This window comes from Ailuropoda melanoleuca, chromosome 12 (genome assembly GCF_002007445.2).
Source record: "Ailuropoda melanoleuca isolate Jingjing chromosome 12, ASM200744v2, whole genome shotgun sequence".
In the NCBI taxonomy this organism is placed as follows: Eukaryota; Metazoa; Chordata; class Mammalia; order Carnivora; family Ursidae; genus Ailuropoda; species Ailuropoda melanoleuca.
In genome coordinates, this window is record NC_048229.1 from 81,461,345 (window position 1) to 81,478,074 (window position 16,730).

A 16,730-nucleotide genomic window follows, 5' to 3' on the forward strand; every position below is an offset into this window, starting at 1 on the left:
GGTTGGACTCTGAGGACTCACTTTCAAGACATCAAGTCCCAGAACAGGAAGGTGCACAGTCGCCCGGGGGCGGGGGGGGGGCAAGGGCTCCTACCCTGACGGTGACCTGACCCAGAATACTAAAGGATCCAGAAGAAGAATGTGGAATTGGGGTAGGGGCCAGACATACATGGCACTTAAACTTTGGCAGTGGCCTTGTCAGAGCTGCTGTGGGAGGAGGGGGGTTGAGCTGCCAACTTCCTATCTTTCTGGCTATGGACCCGCCAGTGAGGGGTCTTTCAGGGGACCCCTGCTGGCGTTCCACCCTCACCAGCAGCTCACGGGTGAGCTCCGCTCTCCTCCAGAGTAGCTGCAGAGAATGCCCTGCCCTGTCTGGTTTGAGACCTTCAGTCTGGGAACAGTATGTGTTTGTTTCCTTAGCAGGCTTTATACTTGGTCTTTATGTCTCTGTTTACTGATGAGAATCATATTCTTTAGTATTAAATAGTACAACTGACTTCCGGTCAGTTTCAATATAACCCCAAAAGAACAATGAGTTTCACCCTGGCACTGTTTAGCAGCACATGATTGGCGCCATTACTTGTGTTTATTCAATACATTTGCCCATCCTGACTCACAACTAATTATTTGTACAGGAAAATCAACCCCATACCAATGAGGTCAGACTCCACTGGGTTAGCGAGACTACCTTCCCCATAAAATTTCTAGTAGCCATTGCATTTCTGTTATTTGACCTAGAAATAGCCCTCCTCCTACCCGTCCTGAGAATCTCGCACAAATAATGTAAAAACGATACTAATTCTAATTTCATTATTAGCTAGAACGTTAGTTTATGAATGAACTGAAAAAGGACTGGAGTGACGTGAATAGGACAATTAGTTTAAATTAAATGATTCTGACAAAGTTACGGTTGATTTCATAGTTGTCACGTAGGCTTGGCTTACGCTGCTCCCGGCCCCCGGCTGCACGCTTCGCCCCCGCCCCGTCCGCTCACCGTCCTGCCCCCAGCATCACTGTCGGCCTCGTTCAGCTCGCCCACCCGCCCGCAGCGACAGGGCCTCGCAGGTGGCGGGCGCTCCACCCGCACCAACCAGGAGCGCAGCGTCCCGGCCGCTCGTCCCGTCCTTTCGGACGCACACCGCTCCCCGACCCTGCGTGGCTCCACAATCGCCCTCGCGAGCTCCAAGGGAGCCACCGCCCCTCGCACCTGGGCCTCCTCCCCGTCCTCCTCCGCCGGCGGCCGTGCCTCAGCACCCCAGCCGCCTCAGGTGCGCGCGCTTGAAACGGAACTAAGCCCCGCACGTCGGCAGTCCCAGTGGGTGGCAGGAACGCAGGTCCTCCCGGGATCTTCGGAAGGTTTCCCGGGTAACCGCCGCCAAGGTGCAAATGCCCCGGAAGTACGCCACGCGCCTGCGCGGAAGAACCTCGTCTGCGCCTGCGCACACGGGCCGTGAGCGGCCTGCGCTCGGCATGGCGGACACGGAGTCCGAGTCGGAGCAGATCCGTCTGAAGTGTATCCGTAAGGACGGCTTCTTCACGGTGCCTCCGGAACACAGGGTGCGACGGGGGGCCGCTCGGGGTAGCTCTGCCGGCGGCAGGGCGGGACCGGAACGCCCTGGAGTCCCTTAGTGTCGCGCTAAAGCGTTGAGGTTTCCGACGCGGGCGGGAACGACAGTCCCAGAGTTCCTGGCGGCCGGCGCGGAAGCCGGCGGTGGTCCTCCGAAGCCGGGGGCCGGAGTTGGTGGCGGGTCCCGGGGCTCCGCAGCAGCCAGCCGCCTCTGGAAGAGCAGGCTCCGGGCTCTCGGGAATTTCCCCGTGGGCGGACTGGCCGGCGTGCCTCGCACTGGCTTTGACTGGGCCAGGCGGCGCCGCACCTGAGAGCCGGCAGCCTCCGTGTGCGTCTCGCTCGGCGCGAGGCTTCTGCGCGCGCTCCTGTCGTGTAATCCAATCAGCGGCCCGTTATACGTTATAAGAGGGGAGTAGTGAAGCTTGGGGGTGTGGAGTGACTGTCGGAGCTCTGGTGGCTGCACTGCGTTGTAACCGGTGCTCTGAGAGGCCGGTAAGGATCCTGAACGCATGGTGGCAGTCCACGGGCCGCTGTGCAACCCCCAGAATCCCAGCAGGTGCTCCCTGCGTTCCCAGGACGAGGCAGTGCGTGACGGGAAGCCTCTCACGGGGGAGCTCAGACACCCAGAGGAGTACGCACGAGCGGGTGCTTCAGGCTGTGAAAGTATGAGGATTTCAGAGGAAGAACTGTGTTCAGCTGGGGGGAAATGTTTGTAAAAGAAATTGCTGCTAGACTAGTAAGTGTGACTAGGATTTTGACACGCAGAGACAAGGAAGCCTGGCATAGCAACCTGGAATGTCAGGAGCAATGTCACAGAGATGAGAAACAGTGGGAATAGGAAGTACCGGGAGTTCCCCCTGGAGAGAGAATGTGAGTAAGAACTGGGGGGAAGAGGAGGCCGAAGTGAGATCAGAGCTCAGTCCAGGCGATTCTGACGTGATTCCCCAGGTGGTAGGAAGGAAGGAGATGGAGGCAGACGAAGGAAAAGAGGAGAGGCTGTTAGAATTTGAACCTTGCTGCATGTGCTTCCTAGACCCAAGGAGACATGCTCATTTAGTCATCTACAAACATCCTGCATTATGAAGATATGTTAGGGGACAGGCTCTCCACTAGCACTGAAACCCCAGAATAGTGTGGCTCAAGTACAGGACTTTAGGGGAGCCTGGGTGGCTCAGTCAGACGTCCAACTCGTTTGTTTCTTTCTTTCTGTCTTTTCTTGATTTTATTTATTTATTTTTTTGGGGGGGGCATGAACAGGGGGAGGGCCAGAGGGAGAGGGAGAAGCAGACTCCTGGCTGAGCAGGGAGCCCGATGAGGGACTCGATCCCAAAACCCTGGAATCATGACCTGAGCCAAAGGCAGACGCTTAACTGACTGAGCCACCCAGGAACCCCAAGTATCCAGCTCTTGATTTCAGTTCAGGTCATGATTTATCTCAGTGTTTTGAGAGGGAACTCTGTGTCAGGGCGTGGAGCCAGCTCAAAATTCTCTCTTATTTTTCTCTCCCCTAACATTTCAGAGAGAGGCAGCTATCTTCCATAAAGTGGGGCCAGAACTCAAGTTATCTGTCTTGTAGGTCTACCTGCATCTTGTCCAAATCCCACCCTGCTTCGGGAGCAAAAAGGAGTGGGCGGCAACCAACTTCCTTTGGTCAGGAAGTCCCTTCCCTGAAGCCCTTGTCTTTTCTGCTCACATCCCATTGGCAAAAATTTAGTCAAATGGTGTAATAGCTGCAAAGTACCATGGTGGGCAATAGAGCTACCAGCTGGGTAGCCACGTGCTACTGGACAGTGTTTCCTAACTCGAAGGAAGTAATACTGTGTGGGTGTTGGGGATGGTTAAGTCTCTGCCACAGAAGCCTCTCACTGTGTTTGATAGAAGCTTTGTCTCCAGAGCATAATTTTTTTTTTAAAGGTTTTATTTACTTATTTGACAGAGACAGCGAGAGAGGGAACACAAGCAGGGGGAGTGTGAGAGGGAGAAGCAGGCTTCCTGCCGAGCAGGGAGCCCAATGCGGGGCTCGATCCCAGGACCCTGGAATCTTGACAGCCAAAGGCAGACGCTTAACGGCTGAGCCACCCAGGCACCCCGCCAGAGCATAATTTAGACTGGTGCTGCTCAGTAGTCTTCTTGAGATGGTGGAAATGTTTCTTTCTATGGACTCTCAATCCTGGGGTTGTGAGTTCAAGCCTACTTAAAAAAAAAAAAAAAAAAAGTGCTTTTTGACTCACCCAGTATGGCTGCCGTGAGCCACGTGGCACCGTGGCTCACAATACACATGGCAGCTGAGGAAACGAAAATTTACTGTAATTAATTTTTTTTTTTAAGATTTTATTTATTTATTTGACAGAGAGAGAGACAGCCAGCGAGAGAGGGAACGCAAGCAGGGGGAGTGGGAGAGGAAGAAGCAGGCTCATAGCAGAGGAGCCTGATGTGGGGCTCGATCCCATAACGCCGGGATCACGCCCTGAGTCGAAGGCAGACACTTAACCGCTGTGCCACCCAGGCGCCCCTACTGTAATTAATTTTAACCATATGTAGTCAGTGGTTATTGCTTGTAGACTGCATACATCTGGACCATGGGATTGGAAGGGAACAGGCTGTCTGTGATACTGCGTTCAACATGTCTGCTGGCCCAGTAGCATCATTCCTCTTTTCTCATCTGAAAGCCCAAGTGTGTGGTTATATTCAATTGGTTAGCAAAACATGAGTGAGCTCCTTGGTACAAATTAAGCGTGAAATATCCATCTTTAGTTGTTCCGTTAGCTGCCCAGGCCCTGCACTGCCAGCACCTCTGTCTTTCAGCTGGGACGGTGTCGGAGTGTGAAGGAGTTTGAGAAGCTGAACCGCATCGGGGAAGGCACCTATGGCATTGTGTGTGAGTGGCTGAGATGGGGGCCCTCGGGTGCGGGGGACTGTCCCAGCAGGAGCTGTGTTAGGGCTTTTAGCCAGGGCAGATGTTGTGCGAGTGACCTGTAATCTGTGGTGTCATTACCATCAGTGTAAGCATCAGATTGCCAGTGAGGTTACAAGTGGAGGGAACCGTTAGAGCAGAACCTAGAACTTCCAAAAGCAGCCAGGGCTGCATTGTGTAGCGGCTGGGACGTTGCTGTGTATCGTCCTGATAAGGGTCTGGAAGCTGCGCACGTTAGTGCCTTGAAGAGCCTCCCTTTGCACAAAATAAGGGTTTTTTTCCTAGATAAAATATCTTATTTGCTGCTAGAATATAGTAAACAGAAGGCAGAGTGGTGACCTGCCCCCTGACTAAGGAGGAAAACTTAGAGAGACCTTTTTGTAATTAGCTTCCCAGAGCATGTGTCTAGTGGGGCTGGGGGTGCTGCTTGCACAATTGGGACCTAGTGTCCCTGGGAATCCAGTTATCAAGAAGAGAAAGGGGACCCCCAGAGTTCAGAACAAGACCCCTGTGTGGCACAAGGGTGTGTGATGCGGGATCAAGTAAGATACCGTCACAGATGAGTTTTCATTCCAGATCGGGCCCGGGACACCCAGACAGATGAGATTGTTGCCCTGAAGAAAGTGCGGATGGACAAGGAGAAGGATGGTGAGCTCAGGTGGGAGGGGCAGAAAGGTGCCAGTTTTCTGAAGCTTCCTCTGGCCTGAACCCCTGGTGCTGAAAGCATCTGCATGAGGGTTAAACGGGACCTGTTTCTGGGAGGCTCTAGCCTGGCCTTCGGTCCTGTCATTCCCCAGCCCCTCGCCCTCACCCCCATACTCTAGGCCTTAGCTCCCCTGAACCCCGTGCAGTTCATCATCTCCCTCTGTCTGGTGGCTGCCCTATCTTCTGTCTCAGCCCAGCCGTCACCCCTCTACCCAGCCCTCCCTGCCTAAGACCAGGCTGGCAGCCCCTGTGCCCCACACACCCCTGATTGCTACCCCCCTGAACCTCCCTGGTTGCCCGTGCAAGCAGGGCCTTGCTGTGCTCACTGTGGACCCCTGTCCTGTACAGTGGTCGGTACAGAGAGTTGCTGCCTTGCATCACTGATTGAAGGAGCGTTCAAGGTGCTTGTTCAGGTGGCCTTGATTCTCCCTAAGGTTATCAGCAGAGCCCTGACAGGGGTAGGGGTGGGGTTCACTGAGGAGGCTGTCTGGCTGCAGGGGTCCCCATCAGCAGCCTTCGAGAGATCACACTGCTCCTTCGCCTTCGACATCCAAATATCGTGGAGCTAAAGGAAGTGGTTGTTGGGAACCACCTGGAGAGGTATGCAGTCTGCTGATCCTCTGCACTGGGCCTTGCTGAGCCTGCTTTGCCTGTCCGCCTCCCTGTGCTCCCCCCAAATCTATTTCCTTGCTCCTGCCACCCCAGGAGGGTCCTTTGACCTACTTGGGTGGACGTGGGAGGTGCCCTGTGTCTTCTCCTTTTCCTTCCAGCATCTTTCTGGTGATGGGTTATTGTGAGCAAGATCTGGCCAGCCTTCTGGAGAACATGCCGACACCCTTCTCTGAGGCCCAGGTGTGAGGCTGGGGGCTCTGGAGTGGAGGCACCGTCCCAGGTCCTTGTGTGGCACATTGAACTGATGCATCTTGCCCTTTGCGTAGGTCAAGTGCATTGTGCTGCAGGTACTCCGAGGCCTTCAGTACCTGCACCAGAACTTCATCATCCACAGGTAGGAGGGGCCCCAGATGCGGGGAAAGGCATGATCCTGGAGGAGGGTGGGGCCTGAAGGGACATTTGTCTGGAGTGCAGGTTCGTGACACATGGGAAGGGTGACTGCCAGTCCTGACCGCTGGAGAGGAAATGACCTGGCCTCAGTGTGGTTCTCTAACTGTTCCTTGGGGCAGGATCCAGACCCAAACAGCACCTGCTTCTCCCCCCCCATGTCCCTGGGGGGAGCGGACAGTGTGTGTGTAATCAAGGCTACAAGAAGTCCTGCAGTGGACAGATTCCTCCTGGAGTCTCATCACACACACGAGGAAAGTGGGGGATTTTCCAGGCTCAGGGCAGGACTGTGCAAGCAGCGACTTCTCATGTCTTAGGGGCAGCTGATGCAGCCCTGGGTGGGGAATGGGCACAGGACTGGGTGTTAGGCCTGAGAAGGGTCCTGAGAGCTGGTACTCCCAGCTGCAGGTTGGCCTTACACTGCCTACTCTCCCCGTGTTTAAAAAGTTCCAACGGGGATGTGTAGGAAAGCATTCTGAGTCTGCCTGTGATGCTGACAGGCTAGTTGCTGCATGGGGCTCACGTCCTGGGAGTCACTGATGTTGCCTTTCTGTCCCAGGGACCTGAAGGTGTCCAACTTGCTCATGACCGATAAGGGCTGTGTGAAGACAGGTGGGTGCTGGGTGCCGGCAGGTGTCTCTGTGAGTGCCACCTGGGGCGGGGAAGCAGGTCAGTGCTCGCCAGCCCCCCAAGGTCTAGGAGCTGGTACGCACATCGCAGCTCCTTAGCCCCCACTGGGTGACAGGCTGCCTCTCCTGCCTCTCTGCCTTTGTCACAGCGGATTTCGGCCTGGCCCGGGCCTATGGCATTCCAGTGAAGCCAATGACCCCCAAGGTGGTCACACTCTGGTGAGTCCCTCAGGATGCGTGTGCCTGGTGGAGGAAGTTTGGGGGTGATTCTGCTGAACCAGCAGAAGGGTCCTGAGGGTCTCGAAGCTGCAGAGGGCCGCACACACTCAGAGCCTGGGTCTAGGACAGCTTCCTGAGACAGAGGGGCTGTCGGGGGGAACGGGCGACAGCACGGCTGGGGACTGCCCTGCCTGGTTCTGAGCCTTCTCAGGAAGGGGAGGTCGCTTCACAGACTTCTGTCTGTGGGGCGGGGCGGTTTATGAAGCTTTCTGTAGTTTTTTTCTCACTCACGTTTTTAAGAAGAAGCAGAACAGGGTTGTGGTTAGCGATAGGTTGAAATCCCGTCTTCCGCTGTGTGTCAGCCAGCCCCGTCTATAGACTGGGCTGATGGTAGAGCCATAGGAGCCGTCCAGCAAAGCTACTGTGTGCGTCGCCCACATTTGCAGGGCTGAGAGGATGAGGCGGTCTGAGCCGGGGCTGGCAGTCTGGAGCCCGGGATGCCTCAGGCTGTCAGGAAGGCTCGTGGAGACCCAGGCTTCACTGTAAGATACGAGGGGGAGTACTTGTGTTTGCAGGTACCGAGCCCCCGAACTGCTTTTGGGAACCACCACTCAGACCACAAGCATCGACATGTGGTGAGACGTGATGTGGCTTCCGGGGCCTGGGGGACGCACTGGGGTGGGTCCCGTGGGGGCTGGCAGGGGCAGGGGCAAGGCTGGGGTCTTTGCCAGCCTCCCAGCCCCCAGGAGAGGGGGAGGGCCAAAACCTGGGATCCCAAGAAGCAGCATGAGAATATAGCTGCTTCTCTGCAGGGCCATGGGCTGCATCCTGGCCGAGCTGCTGGCCCACAAGCCCCTTCTCCCCGGCACATCCGAGATCCACCAGGTGGACCTGATTGTGCAGCTGCTGGGGACGCCCAGTGAGAACATCTGGCCGGTGAGTGCCCGGCCTCTGCCCTCACCTGCCCCCCTCCCCGGGCGGTCCCCTGTGCTCACCTCCTGCTCCCTGCAGGGTTTCTCCAGGCTCCCACTGGTGGGTCAGTACAGCCTCAGGAAGCAGCCCTACAACAACCTCAAACACAAGTTCCCGTGGCTCTCAGAGGCTGGCCTGCGCCTGCTCAACTTCCTCTTCATGTACGACCCCAAGAAAAGGTGCTGACCTGGCCTGCAGGCAGGGGTGGGGACCCCTCAAACCCGAGCCCTCCGAAGGGGGATTTTCAGAACTCAGGCCACGCTGCCACAGAGATGCCTCCTCCCCAGACATGGACATGGAGGACCAGGCCCCCAGTTTGGGTGCTCCCTGCCCACCCAGGTCATGGAGCCCATTCTGAGTTTCCCACCTGTTTCTGGGCCCCAGACTGCTGCTGGCCACTCACATTTTGTTGTCTGGAAACTTGAACCAGAGGCTGTGGAGCTGGGGGGTGTGAGGGAAACCAGCCTCAGTGGCACCCAGGGTCCTGTTAACGCGGAGGCCGCCTCTCCAGGGCAACGGCTACAGACGGCTTGGAGAGCTCCTACTTCAAGGAGAAGCCCTTGCGTGAGTCTCCCATGTAGCCCCCGAGCCCCGCTGGATGCTTGTCCTGTGCGCTTCCTGTCCAAGGGGGGGGTGTCAGGGCACGGCCTCACACAGCGCCTCGAGCCCGAGGGATGGTGGGGCGGGCTCCTGACACAGGCCTTTCCAGGTGGCGTGGCCCCGGGTGGGCGGGGGTGCACGCCGAGGCCCACGTGGGTGCTCATTGGCCACACAAACTGTTCTCTGAGGGGAACAGAGGGAGGCGCGATCCCAGGGCCCGTCACGGACACAGAGTGGGCTTCTCAGACCCAAAATGCACTCCTCCCCACAGCCTGTGAGCCGGAGCTCATGCCTACCTTCCCCCACCACCGCAACAAGCGGGCCGTCCCGGCCACGTCTGAGGGCCAGGGCAAGCGCTGTAAGCCCTGACAGGTGGGCCCCTCCGCCAGGCGGGCACGCCCGCGGTGGACAGCGATGGAATGGGGAGGCCTCTGCAGTCCAGGCCCACGGGGCTGCTGGGATCCAGCTCCTCCCTTGGCTGAGACTGACCTGCCGATGACACCTCTTCCCCAGAAGGGTGGGGAGTGGCCCCTGAAGGGGCAGGACGCTCATTCTGGCCACCTGTTCCCACATCCTCAGCTGGTAAAAGCTCGGGACCCTCCCTTTGCAGGAGGAAACACCCGCTGGGCCCAATTCAGTGCGTGTTGCTGGCTTGGGACGCATAGACCTCACGTAGTTGCTTGTGTCCTCTCCTGATCCCCAGGGTCTGTTCGGGGCAGGGAGAGGCGGTGGTGACCCCCCCCCACACACACACACCTGGCACAGCTGGTGCACTCAGAAGAGGCAGGAGAGATTGGGTGTGGTCACACCCCACCTGACAGACTGGGGTCTGAGGCCCAGAGGGATAGGGGCATGACTCAGTGCTAACAGGAACTCAGAAAAGGTTCTCTAACTGGCATGAGTGGGTTCAGTGTCCTTTAATGAATGTTAATGTTGTGATTCATGTGACATGACGGTGGTTCTCTGAGTGCTGGGGAGACGGGGGGTGGGAGAGACAGACTGGGGCAGAGCACCCAGTGAGGAGGGGCCGGCACAGAAGACGGGCCCCTCTCCCCTCTAGTCCTGCGGCTGAGTAGTTCCCAGGGAAGGGGGCTCTGCCTGCCTGCCTGCCTTGGCCTTGGCAGTCTGCCTTAGCACGTGGCTGCTCAGAAGCCCGGACCCATCTTTACCACTGACGCAGGGAGAGTTCTCAGGAGGGAAGCCTGCATGGCCTTCCCACCACCCCCACCCACGCCTTCCAGAGCCTGTGCAGCCAAAAGTGACCAGCAGGGTGGCGTGTGGGGTGCTGACTGCTCGGAAGCCCCACATTCTACCCGCAAAGGGGAGTGACAGCCCGTCCAGGCTCCACTAGCCGCCTCCGCTCTGGACTTCTGGGGCCGCCTCAGTCTGCTTTGAGGTCAGATCATTTCTTCCCCACTTGTGGACCAAACTTCCTGGCCCACCTGGTCTCCAGCCAGCCCTCTGCTCATTCAGCTCTGGCTCATGACACCTCTGGGCAAGGGGTAGGTCAGCCATGGACCTTGCAGAGCCCCCAGACTGGTCACAGTGGTGCTCAGTGGCCCCTAGGGACACCTCTGTGAGGAGAATCCCCTCTGGACACTTGGAGGGCAGCAGTGTTCTGAAGGACAGCTGTAGGGCTCAGGTCAAGAGCTACACACTGAGTGCTGGGCCCTTCAGTGAGATGGCGGGGGGAGGGGGGGGGGAGGGCCCTTTCTTGGGTGTAGGCTTGGTGGTAAGACTTCTCCATGCAGCACATTTGGACGTGAGCCTGGATGCTGAGTGCAGTGGGTAGGGAGTCAGCCAGGCCAAGGCAGGGGCTTCCCATGGAAGGCAGGACCCCACATCCTGCCTCTTGAAGCCCAGTTCCCCACCTTGCTGTGCTCAGGAGTCCCAGGGGTTAGGGTGGTCGGGGGCTTAGGCCGGAGGACTGATGAGGCCCAGGGAAGCACCACAGAAACAGTCTCTGGAAGGCCCTTGAGGCTGGGCCTAAGGTTGGGCCCTGGGTCCGTCGTAGAGCAGGGTGTCCACCTGTGCGCGCTGCAGCCAGAGGCGCCGCTGGGTGTCACTGAGCAGTGGGCGGAGCGCGTGGCCTGGACGGCAGGTGGGCAGGGCAGCACAGTGGGGCGCGTGCAGCTGGCGACAAGTATCACAGCAGAGGGTGGGCAGGGCACCAGGAGCTAGGCAGCTGTGTGCCTGGTAGCCAGGGGGCTGGGGGCTGGCCCGCCCGGGGCTCCCTGGGGCTTTGGGAGCCGCCACATCTGCAGGCTGACTGAGCAGCTCACGTCGCAGGGAGAGGAAGGAGAAGGCCGTAGGCTCCGGCTCCAGCTCCTCCTCCGAGGCCCCGTAGGGTGGGCTGCTGGACTGCGGCAGCACCTCTGCCTCCCCTAGGGGCTCCCAGGCCCCGCCCCTGGCCCCCCACAGTTTGGCGCTCTGTTCCCACAGCAGAGGGCCGCAGGCCAGCTCTGGGGGTGGTGAGTCGGGGCCTGGTGAGGGCCCACCGTACAGGCTGGCCTCCTCCGAGCCCTCGTCCTCCTGCAGGTCCCGGTAGAGGTCCAGCGGGCTCTGGTAGACAGTTGGGGAACTCCGGGGGGGCAGAGGTGGCGGCTGCTCTTCCTGGGCCAGCCACTGCTGCAGCCAGGCCACACAGGAGGCCACGTCTGCACTGGCCCGTCGGGCCTGCAGCAGCTCATCTGCTGGTAGCACGCTGGTCCCCAGCTGCGCGAGCACCTCGCCCAGGATTTCACACTCCAGCCGGAGGGCGAAGCAGCCCAGGGCCACTTGCACCAGTTGGCAGGCGGGTGGCAGGGCAGCCATCATGAGGCAGTGGTTGTCCCTGGGCACGTAACCCATCTTCTGGAAGCTCTGGAGAAGGAGGTCCTCGGAGAGGGCGCCCTTGAGCACGTGTACGTAGCCCCCTGAAAAGGTCTGCAGAGGAGGGTCTAGTCAGCAGCAGCTCACTCACCCACAGACCTGACCCACGCTCAGGCTTGGTCTGGCCTCGGCCCGTTTGGGCTCTGCTGACACTCCCTTCAGAGGGGTTGCTCAATGACACGCTTGCACCTAGCTCTGCAGACCCACTTCCATGGCTGGGGCAGGCCCAGCTGATAAATCAGAACAAAATAAAGAGCCCCTGTGTTAAGAAATCTCACTTCCGTGGCACCCGGGTGACTCAGTCAGTTGAGCATCTGCCCTCAGCTCAGGTCATGGTCCCAGGGTCCCGGGATCAAGTCCCACGTTAGGCTCCCTCTCCCTTTCCTCCTCACCCCTCACTCCTGCTCTTGCTCACTCTCTCAAATGAAATCTTCAAAAAAACCTCATTTCCCTTGGGGTCTCCACCTCCTGTCACCCCTGGGGTTTTGCTGAGATTTGGTCAGGCAAACACAAATAGGGGTGCTTATCTGCTCCGACAACGTTCTGAACTCCACCTTCCCACTTCCCATTCTGGAGAGCTTTCCCATTGGCACAGAGGCTGAACCATTCACTTTTCCAACTGTGTAGCATTCCACCACATAGGTGAAACATGTTTTTTGGAGGCTCTAATGTGCAGCTAGGCTGAGAGCCTGGGAATACCAGATGGGAAAGTGCTTTCTAGGCTGCGGTCCTGTGGGGAACTGGAAGGGCTTCAGGATGATGGTCCTGGGGGTGCCTGGCTGGCTCAGTTGGTTAAGTGCCCGACTCTTGGTGTCTGTTCAAGTCATGATCTCAGGATGGTGAGATCGAGCCCCACATCGGGCTCCCTGCTTGGTGGGGAGCCTGCTTCTCCCTCTGCCTCTGCCTGCCACTCTCCCTTGTGCACGTGCGCTCTCTCTATCAAATAACTAAAATCTTAAAAAAAAAAAAGTGATGGTACTGTGCCTTCCCCTGTTCTAAAATTCCAGAACTCTGGGATCCGGTCAGCATTCCTCCGCTTACAGCTTCTGGTGCACCTCCCGCAGACTGAGTGCTGCCGTGGGCAGGCACTGTACTTTGCCTTCACCCCTCACAACCGACCTTGGACTGGACTATTCTTGTGTCTGTTTCACAGATGAGTACATGGGTTCAGAGAGATTAGGTAACTTGCACAAAGCTACACAGTTAAGAGTAAGCAGAACCAGATCCCAACCAGGTCTGCCCAACACTGAAGCCCAGGAGCACCTTAAGGGCAGACCTGTCCACTCTGTTCTTGGCTTCCATGGGGCTGCTGCTTGAGGGTGTCTCCCGCCCTGTTATTTGAATGAAAATGTCCTAGAACCTCTGGCCGGCAGGTGTCCCCATGAAGCAATGGGCTCCAGAGCTCACCTCTTGAGAGGGGGAGTGGAGGAGAGGAGGGTGGGGTGAGGGAGAAGGAGAGGGAAAGAGGGAGGAAGGCGGTGGGGGGGGGGAGAGGGGGAGAGAGAGGCTGCTGCTGCCATGGCAACCAGTGGAGGTGGACTCGCCCACGTGCCCAATGACATCAGCACCTTCCTACTCTTCCAAATTAGCTTTGGGGGGCCAAATGCCTGCCCCCTCCTGCACGCCAGCATTTCACCCACAGGGGTGACCAGTGCAGACCCCAGTGTAGGCAGGGCCTCCAGCCCCTACCTATTTCACAGGGGATACACCCACCCAATCTCCTGCTCTATAAATGGGATCATGGAAGGATTGGAATGAACATGGAACCTCAAGTCCCTCCCATGCACCTGTCCTGGGATTTCTGTGCTATGGGGGCTGTGAGGCCACTTTAGGGGAGGACACTGATTCAAGCTTTGAGAAGCAAGGATCTCCCCAAGGCAGGCACCCAGACTGGGTGGCCTCCACCCGCACGATGTTTTCAGCCCTGGGAGTGCGGGGGGCGGGTAATGGGGGGAGACACCTTGGCCAAGAGCTGCCCCAAAGCGCCCCAAACCTCTTCTGAGCCCTGAGAGACCCACCCAGCTCTGAAGACACCTGAAATCCCTTGTTCCAGATGGTAGCCTCCGCCCCACGGTACACAGCAGCCTGAGCAGGGGAGCCCCTCGGCCCAGCGCCCCACCTTGATGGTGGTGAACTCCTTCCTCCAGGGTAGCAGGTACAGGTGCACAGCAGCCAGCTCCAGCAGCTCGAAGGCGCGGGCCAGGCCGCGCAGCGCGGGGGCCAGATCGGCGCGGCCCCACAGGCCGTCGGTGAGCAGCGCCAGCGCGTCGTCCTGCAGCGCCCCGTGCAGGTCGAAGTCCTCCACCAGGATCTGCCACAGCACCGCGCGCAGCGATGGGTCCCCGCACACGCCCGCGCGGCCACGCCGCAGCTCACGCTCCAGGCACAGACGGTAGTCCTCGGACAGCGAGCTGCTGCCCATTCTGGCGGGCGGGGGTACGGTGTCAGGAACCCGAGACCTCTCCCCGCCGGCTGTGCGCCCCCCCCGCGAGCCCCCACCCAGCATCCACATGTCTCCCTACAGCCCCGCGACCTCGCTAGCTGAGAGCCACCAGTATCTACAGCACTCCTCTTCCCTGGAGACCAGCCCCGCCAGCTGTGTCCCCCTCTCGAACAGAGACCCCCACCTCGACCACCAGATCGTGCTCAGTGTCCCGCGAGGGACCGCTCTACCTGTCGGTCCCCAGCGGAGCCCAATCGGCCGCCTCTCCGCTCGGACCTCTCCCGCGGCCCCGCTCTTCCGCCGCTGGCGGCTCCGCCCATCGGCCTTGCCCGTGACGCTCGGGGCGGGGCTTGCTCGGGCACCGCCCCCTCGGCTAACCGGGGTGGGGCCGAGCTGGGGGCGGGGCCTGGTGCCGCCCAGCTGAGCACCTGCCCCCGCTTCTCCTGCTTACCCGAGGCGCCCGGGCCGCTCGTGGGGGATCCTGGGCCGGGACTGCTGGCGCGCGCATGGCGCGCGCACGAGGAACGTGCGTCCCACCAGCCCCTCCCTCTGAGCAAGGCGCTGGCAGCGGCAGCCGCGGCGGAAGCAGGTGCTCCCAGTGCGCCCCCGGCCCGGCCCAGAGCTCAACGTGGGCACAGGGAGGGGCGTTTCGGCGTGGTTAAAACAGCAGCCTCAGGTGGGTGGGGAGGCCCCAGAGTCCTTCTGTGGGCTCAGCTTCCTGGTCCCTGAGAGCAGCATCTGGGGGTCCCTGAGGCGGGGTGCAGGCCCCTCCCTAGCTAGGCTTGCCTCGTTTCCAGGCGCCTGACCCGTGCGCTAGGGCCACTTGTGCGGAGGAGGGATGGGAGAGATTTAGTCCTTGGGGTTCCCAGCTCAATGCAAGGAAGGTCGTCTTCTGTAGAACTTCCTCCCTGGGCGAGGTCTGCCCTTGGTTTCTGGGCCCCTCCCCTCTCCAGACCACTTTGTCGAGATGCGACCTGGGTGGGGAGAGATTTTTCTCTTAGGAGTTTTAATCTGGCAGTGCGCTCGCTGCACGTGCGTCTTCAGATACTCGAATGGGACTTTTAGAAAAATCCTGTAACCAAGCTGGGGATCTCCTTGAGACATTTTGCTGGCCACCACTCAACACAGGCGTTTCACTTACCGTGTACTGAGCCCAGCCCTAGGGCCACACCAACCGTGAGGAGACGGTTCGGGTCATCTGCTCGTATGCGGAAGGGTTGAGCTTAACCACTGTCTTCAGTTTGCCACTGAATCCATCGTGGTCTTCAGATGTGAAGCCTCTCGAATTGCATTCATCCATGGCTGTAGCCCCCAGCCCTAAGAGGACTGTTAAGAGTGTGGTGCGCCCGCTCCCTCGGTGCGGGACTGTGTCTTCAACTCCAAGTAGGTGGTGGTCTGCTGCTTCGGTTCTGCACTCAGTGCCGTTGCTGTGTGTGACTCAAGGCGACGGCTCTTCACTGTTGTTTGCCACTCTAGGGCACGTGTGGCTCTTCTCAGTGTGACACTTGGAGCCACAGAGGTCTTTGCACCTGCTTCCACCCATAGAATGGAGGTGAGACATTGTTTGACTTCTAGGTTAAGTCATTAAAACACCTTATTGTCTTGAGTTGTTTGCTCTTGGAATCTAGCCATCATATTGTGGGGAAACCGGCAGCCACGTGGAGAGACCTTGCACTGGGCTAAATAATGTTCCCCTAGATCCATGTCCACCTAGTACCTGGGAATGTGAGATTATTTGGAAACAGGTTCTTTGCAGATGATAATCAAGTTAGGATGAAGTCATGCTGAATTAGGATGGGCCCTAAATCCAATACGACCGGTGTTGTTACAATAAGAGAGAAGTTAGGCACAGACATGGAGGAGGAGAAGGTCTGTGGTGATGGAGGCAGAGATTGGAGCTCTGCTACCAGCCGAGGACCGTAGGAGCCAGGACGATGGATTCTGCTGTAGTACTTGGAGGGAGTATGGTCTCCACTGCATCTTGAATTCAGATTCTAGCCTGCAGAACCTTAATAAATTTCTGTTGTTTTACCTGACTCAGTGTGTGGCATTGTGTTATGGCCGCCAGGGGAAACTAACACAGGCCTCACGTGGTTCTGTCTGCCAATGTAGTTGAGCCCCGACTGAGGTCCTAGCTGACAAGCATCCACAAAGCTCTAGATGATTCCAATCCCTGACATTGGGTCACCCAACCTGGAAGCTGACTGAGCTGATGCTGGGGGTGTGGGGATGGGCTGTCCCCACTGAATGCCGCCCAGATGGAAGACTCACTGTTGTGTTTAAGCCAATGAGGTGGGGTGGTTTGTTACACAGCAATCAATGTGGGGCCTCTTGCATTTACCACAGTCCCCCTCCAGCTTCCCTGGATGCCACACTGCCTGACTCCATCCGTGTACGTGTCCTCTGATGACCTGGTCGTAAGGTCGGAGGGTCATCTGACATTTGTGTTGGCCCAGGCCTGCAGGTGGTTCTTGAATCGGCTGCCCGGTACACCCCACACTGTGTGTACGGTTTCCAGCTCATGCACACCACCAGGCTCAGCTTTGCCCAGGTTTTGGATTTTACCAGTATAATGCACATGAAATTCTACCCTGTTATTGTATTAATTTGCATTTCTTGATTTTTAAAGTTTTGAACACTTCTCGTGCACATTAGCTTTTTAAAACTTTCTCTTCTGGAGGTGCCTGGCTGGTGCAGTTGGTTAAGTGCCTGACTCTCGATTTCGGCTCAGATCATGATCTCAGGGTTGTG

The 16,730-nt window shown here is 58.2% G+C and overlaps 2 protein-coding genes across 10 annotated transcripts; one reads left to right on the plus strand and one right to left on the minus strand.

The window, feature by feature from the left end:
* Positions 1–1,388: 1,388 nt before the first annotated feature.
* Positions 1,389–16,015, plus strand: CDK10 (cyclin dependent kinase 10). Of its 8 annotated transcripts, XR_004629125.1 has the most exons (15): positions 1,389–1,557; positions 4,373–4,445; positions 5,058–5,129; positions 5,684–5,786; positions 5,957–6,038; positions 6,125–6,192; positions 6,805–6,857; positions 7,024–7,093; positions 7,669–7,728; positions 7,906–8,029; positions 8,105–8,244; positions 8,577–8,629; positions 12,544–12,716; positions 13,684–13,928; positions 14,061–16,015. XR_004629125.1 is itself a non-coding variant. In XM_034672695.1 (13 exons), the coding sequence occupies exons 1-13, from the start codon at positions 1,471–1,473 to the stop codon at positions 13,686–13,688; spliced, it is 990 nt and encodes a 329-aa protein (XP_034528586.1). In that variant the 5' UTR covers positions 1,390–1,470; the 3' UTR covers positions 13,689–13,821. The 8 variants fall into 8 exon arrangements, 7 of the variants coding, with proteins under 7 accessions (XP_034528586.1, XP_002926843.3, XP_034528587.1 ...); XM_034672695.1 differs by lacking the exons at positions 12,544–12,716; positions 14,061–16,015 and having other exon boundaries at positions 1,390–1,557; positions 13,684–13,821; XM_002926797.4 differs by lacking the exons at positions 12,544–12,716; positions 13,684–13,928; positions 14,061–16,015 and adding an exon at positions 8,937–9,608 and having other exon boundaries at positions 1,391–1,557.
* Positions 9,759–14,298, minus strand: SPATA2L (spermatogenesis associated 2 like). Of its 2 annotated transcripts, XM_019807574.2 has the most exons (3): positions 14,210–14,298; positions 13,656–13,959; positions 9,759–11,590 (listed from the first exon to the last, which is right to left on the minus strand). In XM_019807574.2, exons 2-3 carry the CDS (start codon positions 13,956–13,958, stop codon positions 10,652–10,654), a joined length of 1,242 nt encoding a protein of 413 aa, XP_019663133.1. In that variant the 5' UTR covers position 13,959; positions 14,210–14,298; the 3' UTR covers positions 9,759–10,651. The 2 variants fall into 2 exon arrangements, with proteins under 2 accessions (XP_019663133.1, XP_002926844.2); XM_002926798.4 differs by lacking the exon at positions 14,210–14,298 and having other exon boundaries at positions 13,656–14,067.
* Positions 16,016–16,730: the final 715 nt, after the last annotated feature.

What these genes read in the sequence shown, in the direction of transcription:
- SPATA2L (XM_002926798.4), bottom strand. Translation starts at nt 14,048, where the DNA reads ATGTGGATGCTGGGTGGGGGCTCGCGGGGGGGGCGCACAGCCGGCGGG. An exon ending in AGGAGTTCACCACCATCAAG is followed by an intron (nt 11,591 to 13,655) that starts GTGGGGCGCTGG and finishes CCTCCTCTGCAG; the next exon opens with ACCTTTTCAGGGGGCTACGT.
- CDK10 (XM_002926797.4), top strand. Translation starts at nt 1,471, where the DNA reads ATGGCGGACACGGAGTCCGAGTCGGAGCAGATCCGTCTGAAGTGTATC. An exon ending in CACCCTTCTCTGAGGCCCAG is followed by an intron (nt 6,039 to 6,124) that starts GTGTGAGGCTGG and finishes CCCTTTGCGTAG; the next exon opens with GTCAAGTGCATTGTGCTGCA. An exon ending in CCCAAGGTGGTCACACTCTG is followed by an intron (nt 7,094 to 7,668) that starts GTGAGTCCCTCA and finishes TTGTGTTTGCAG; the next exon opens with GTACCGAGCCCCCGAACTGC.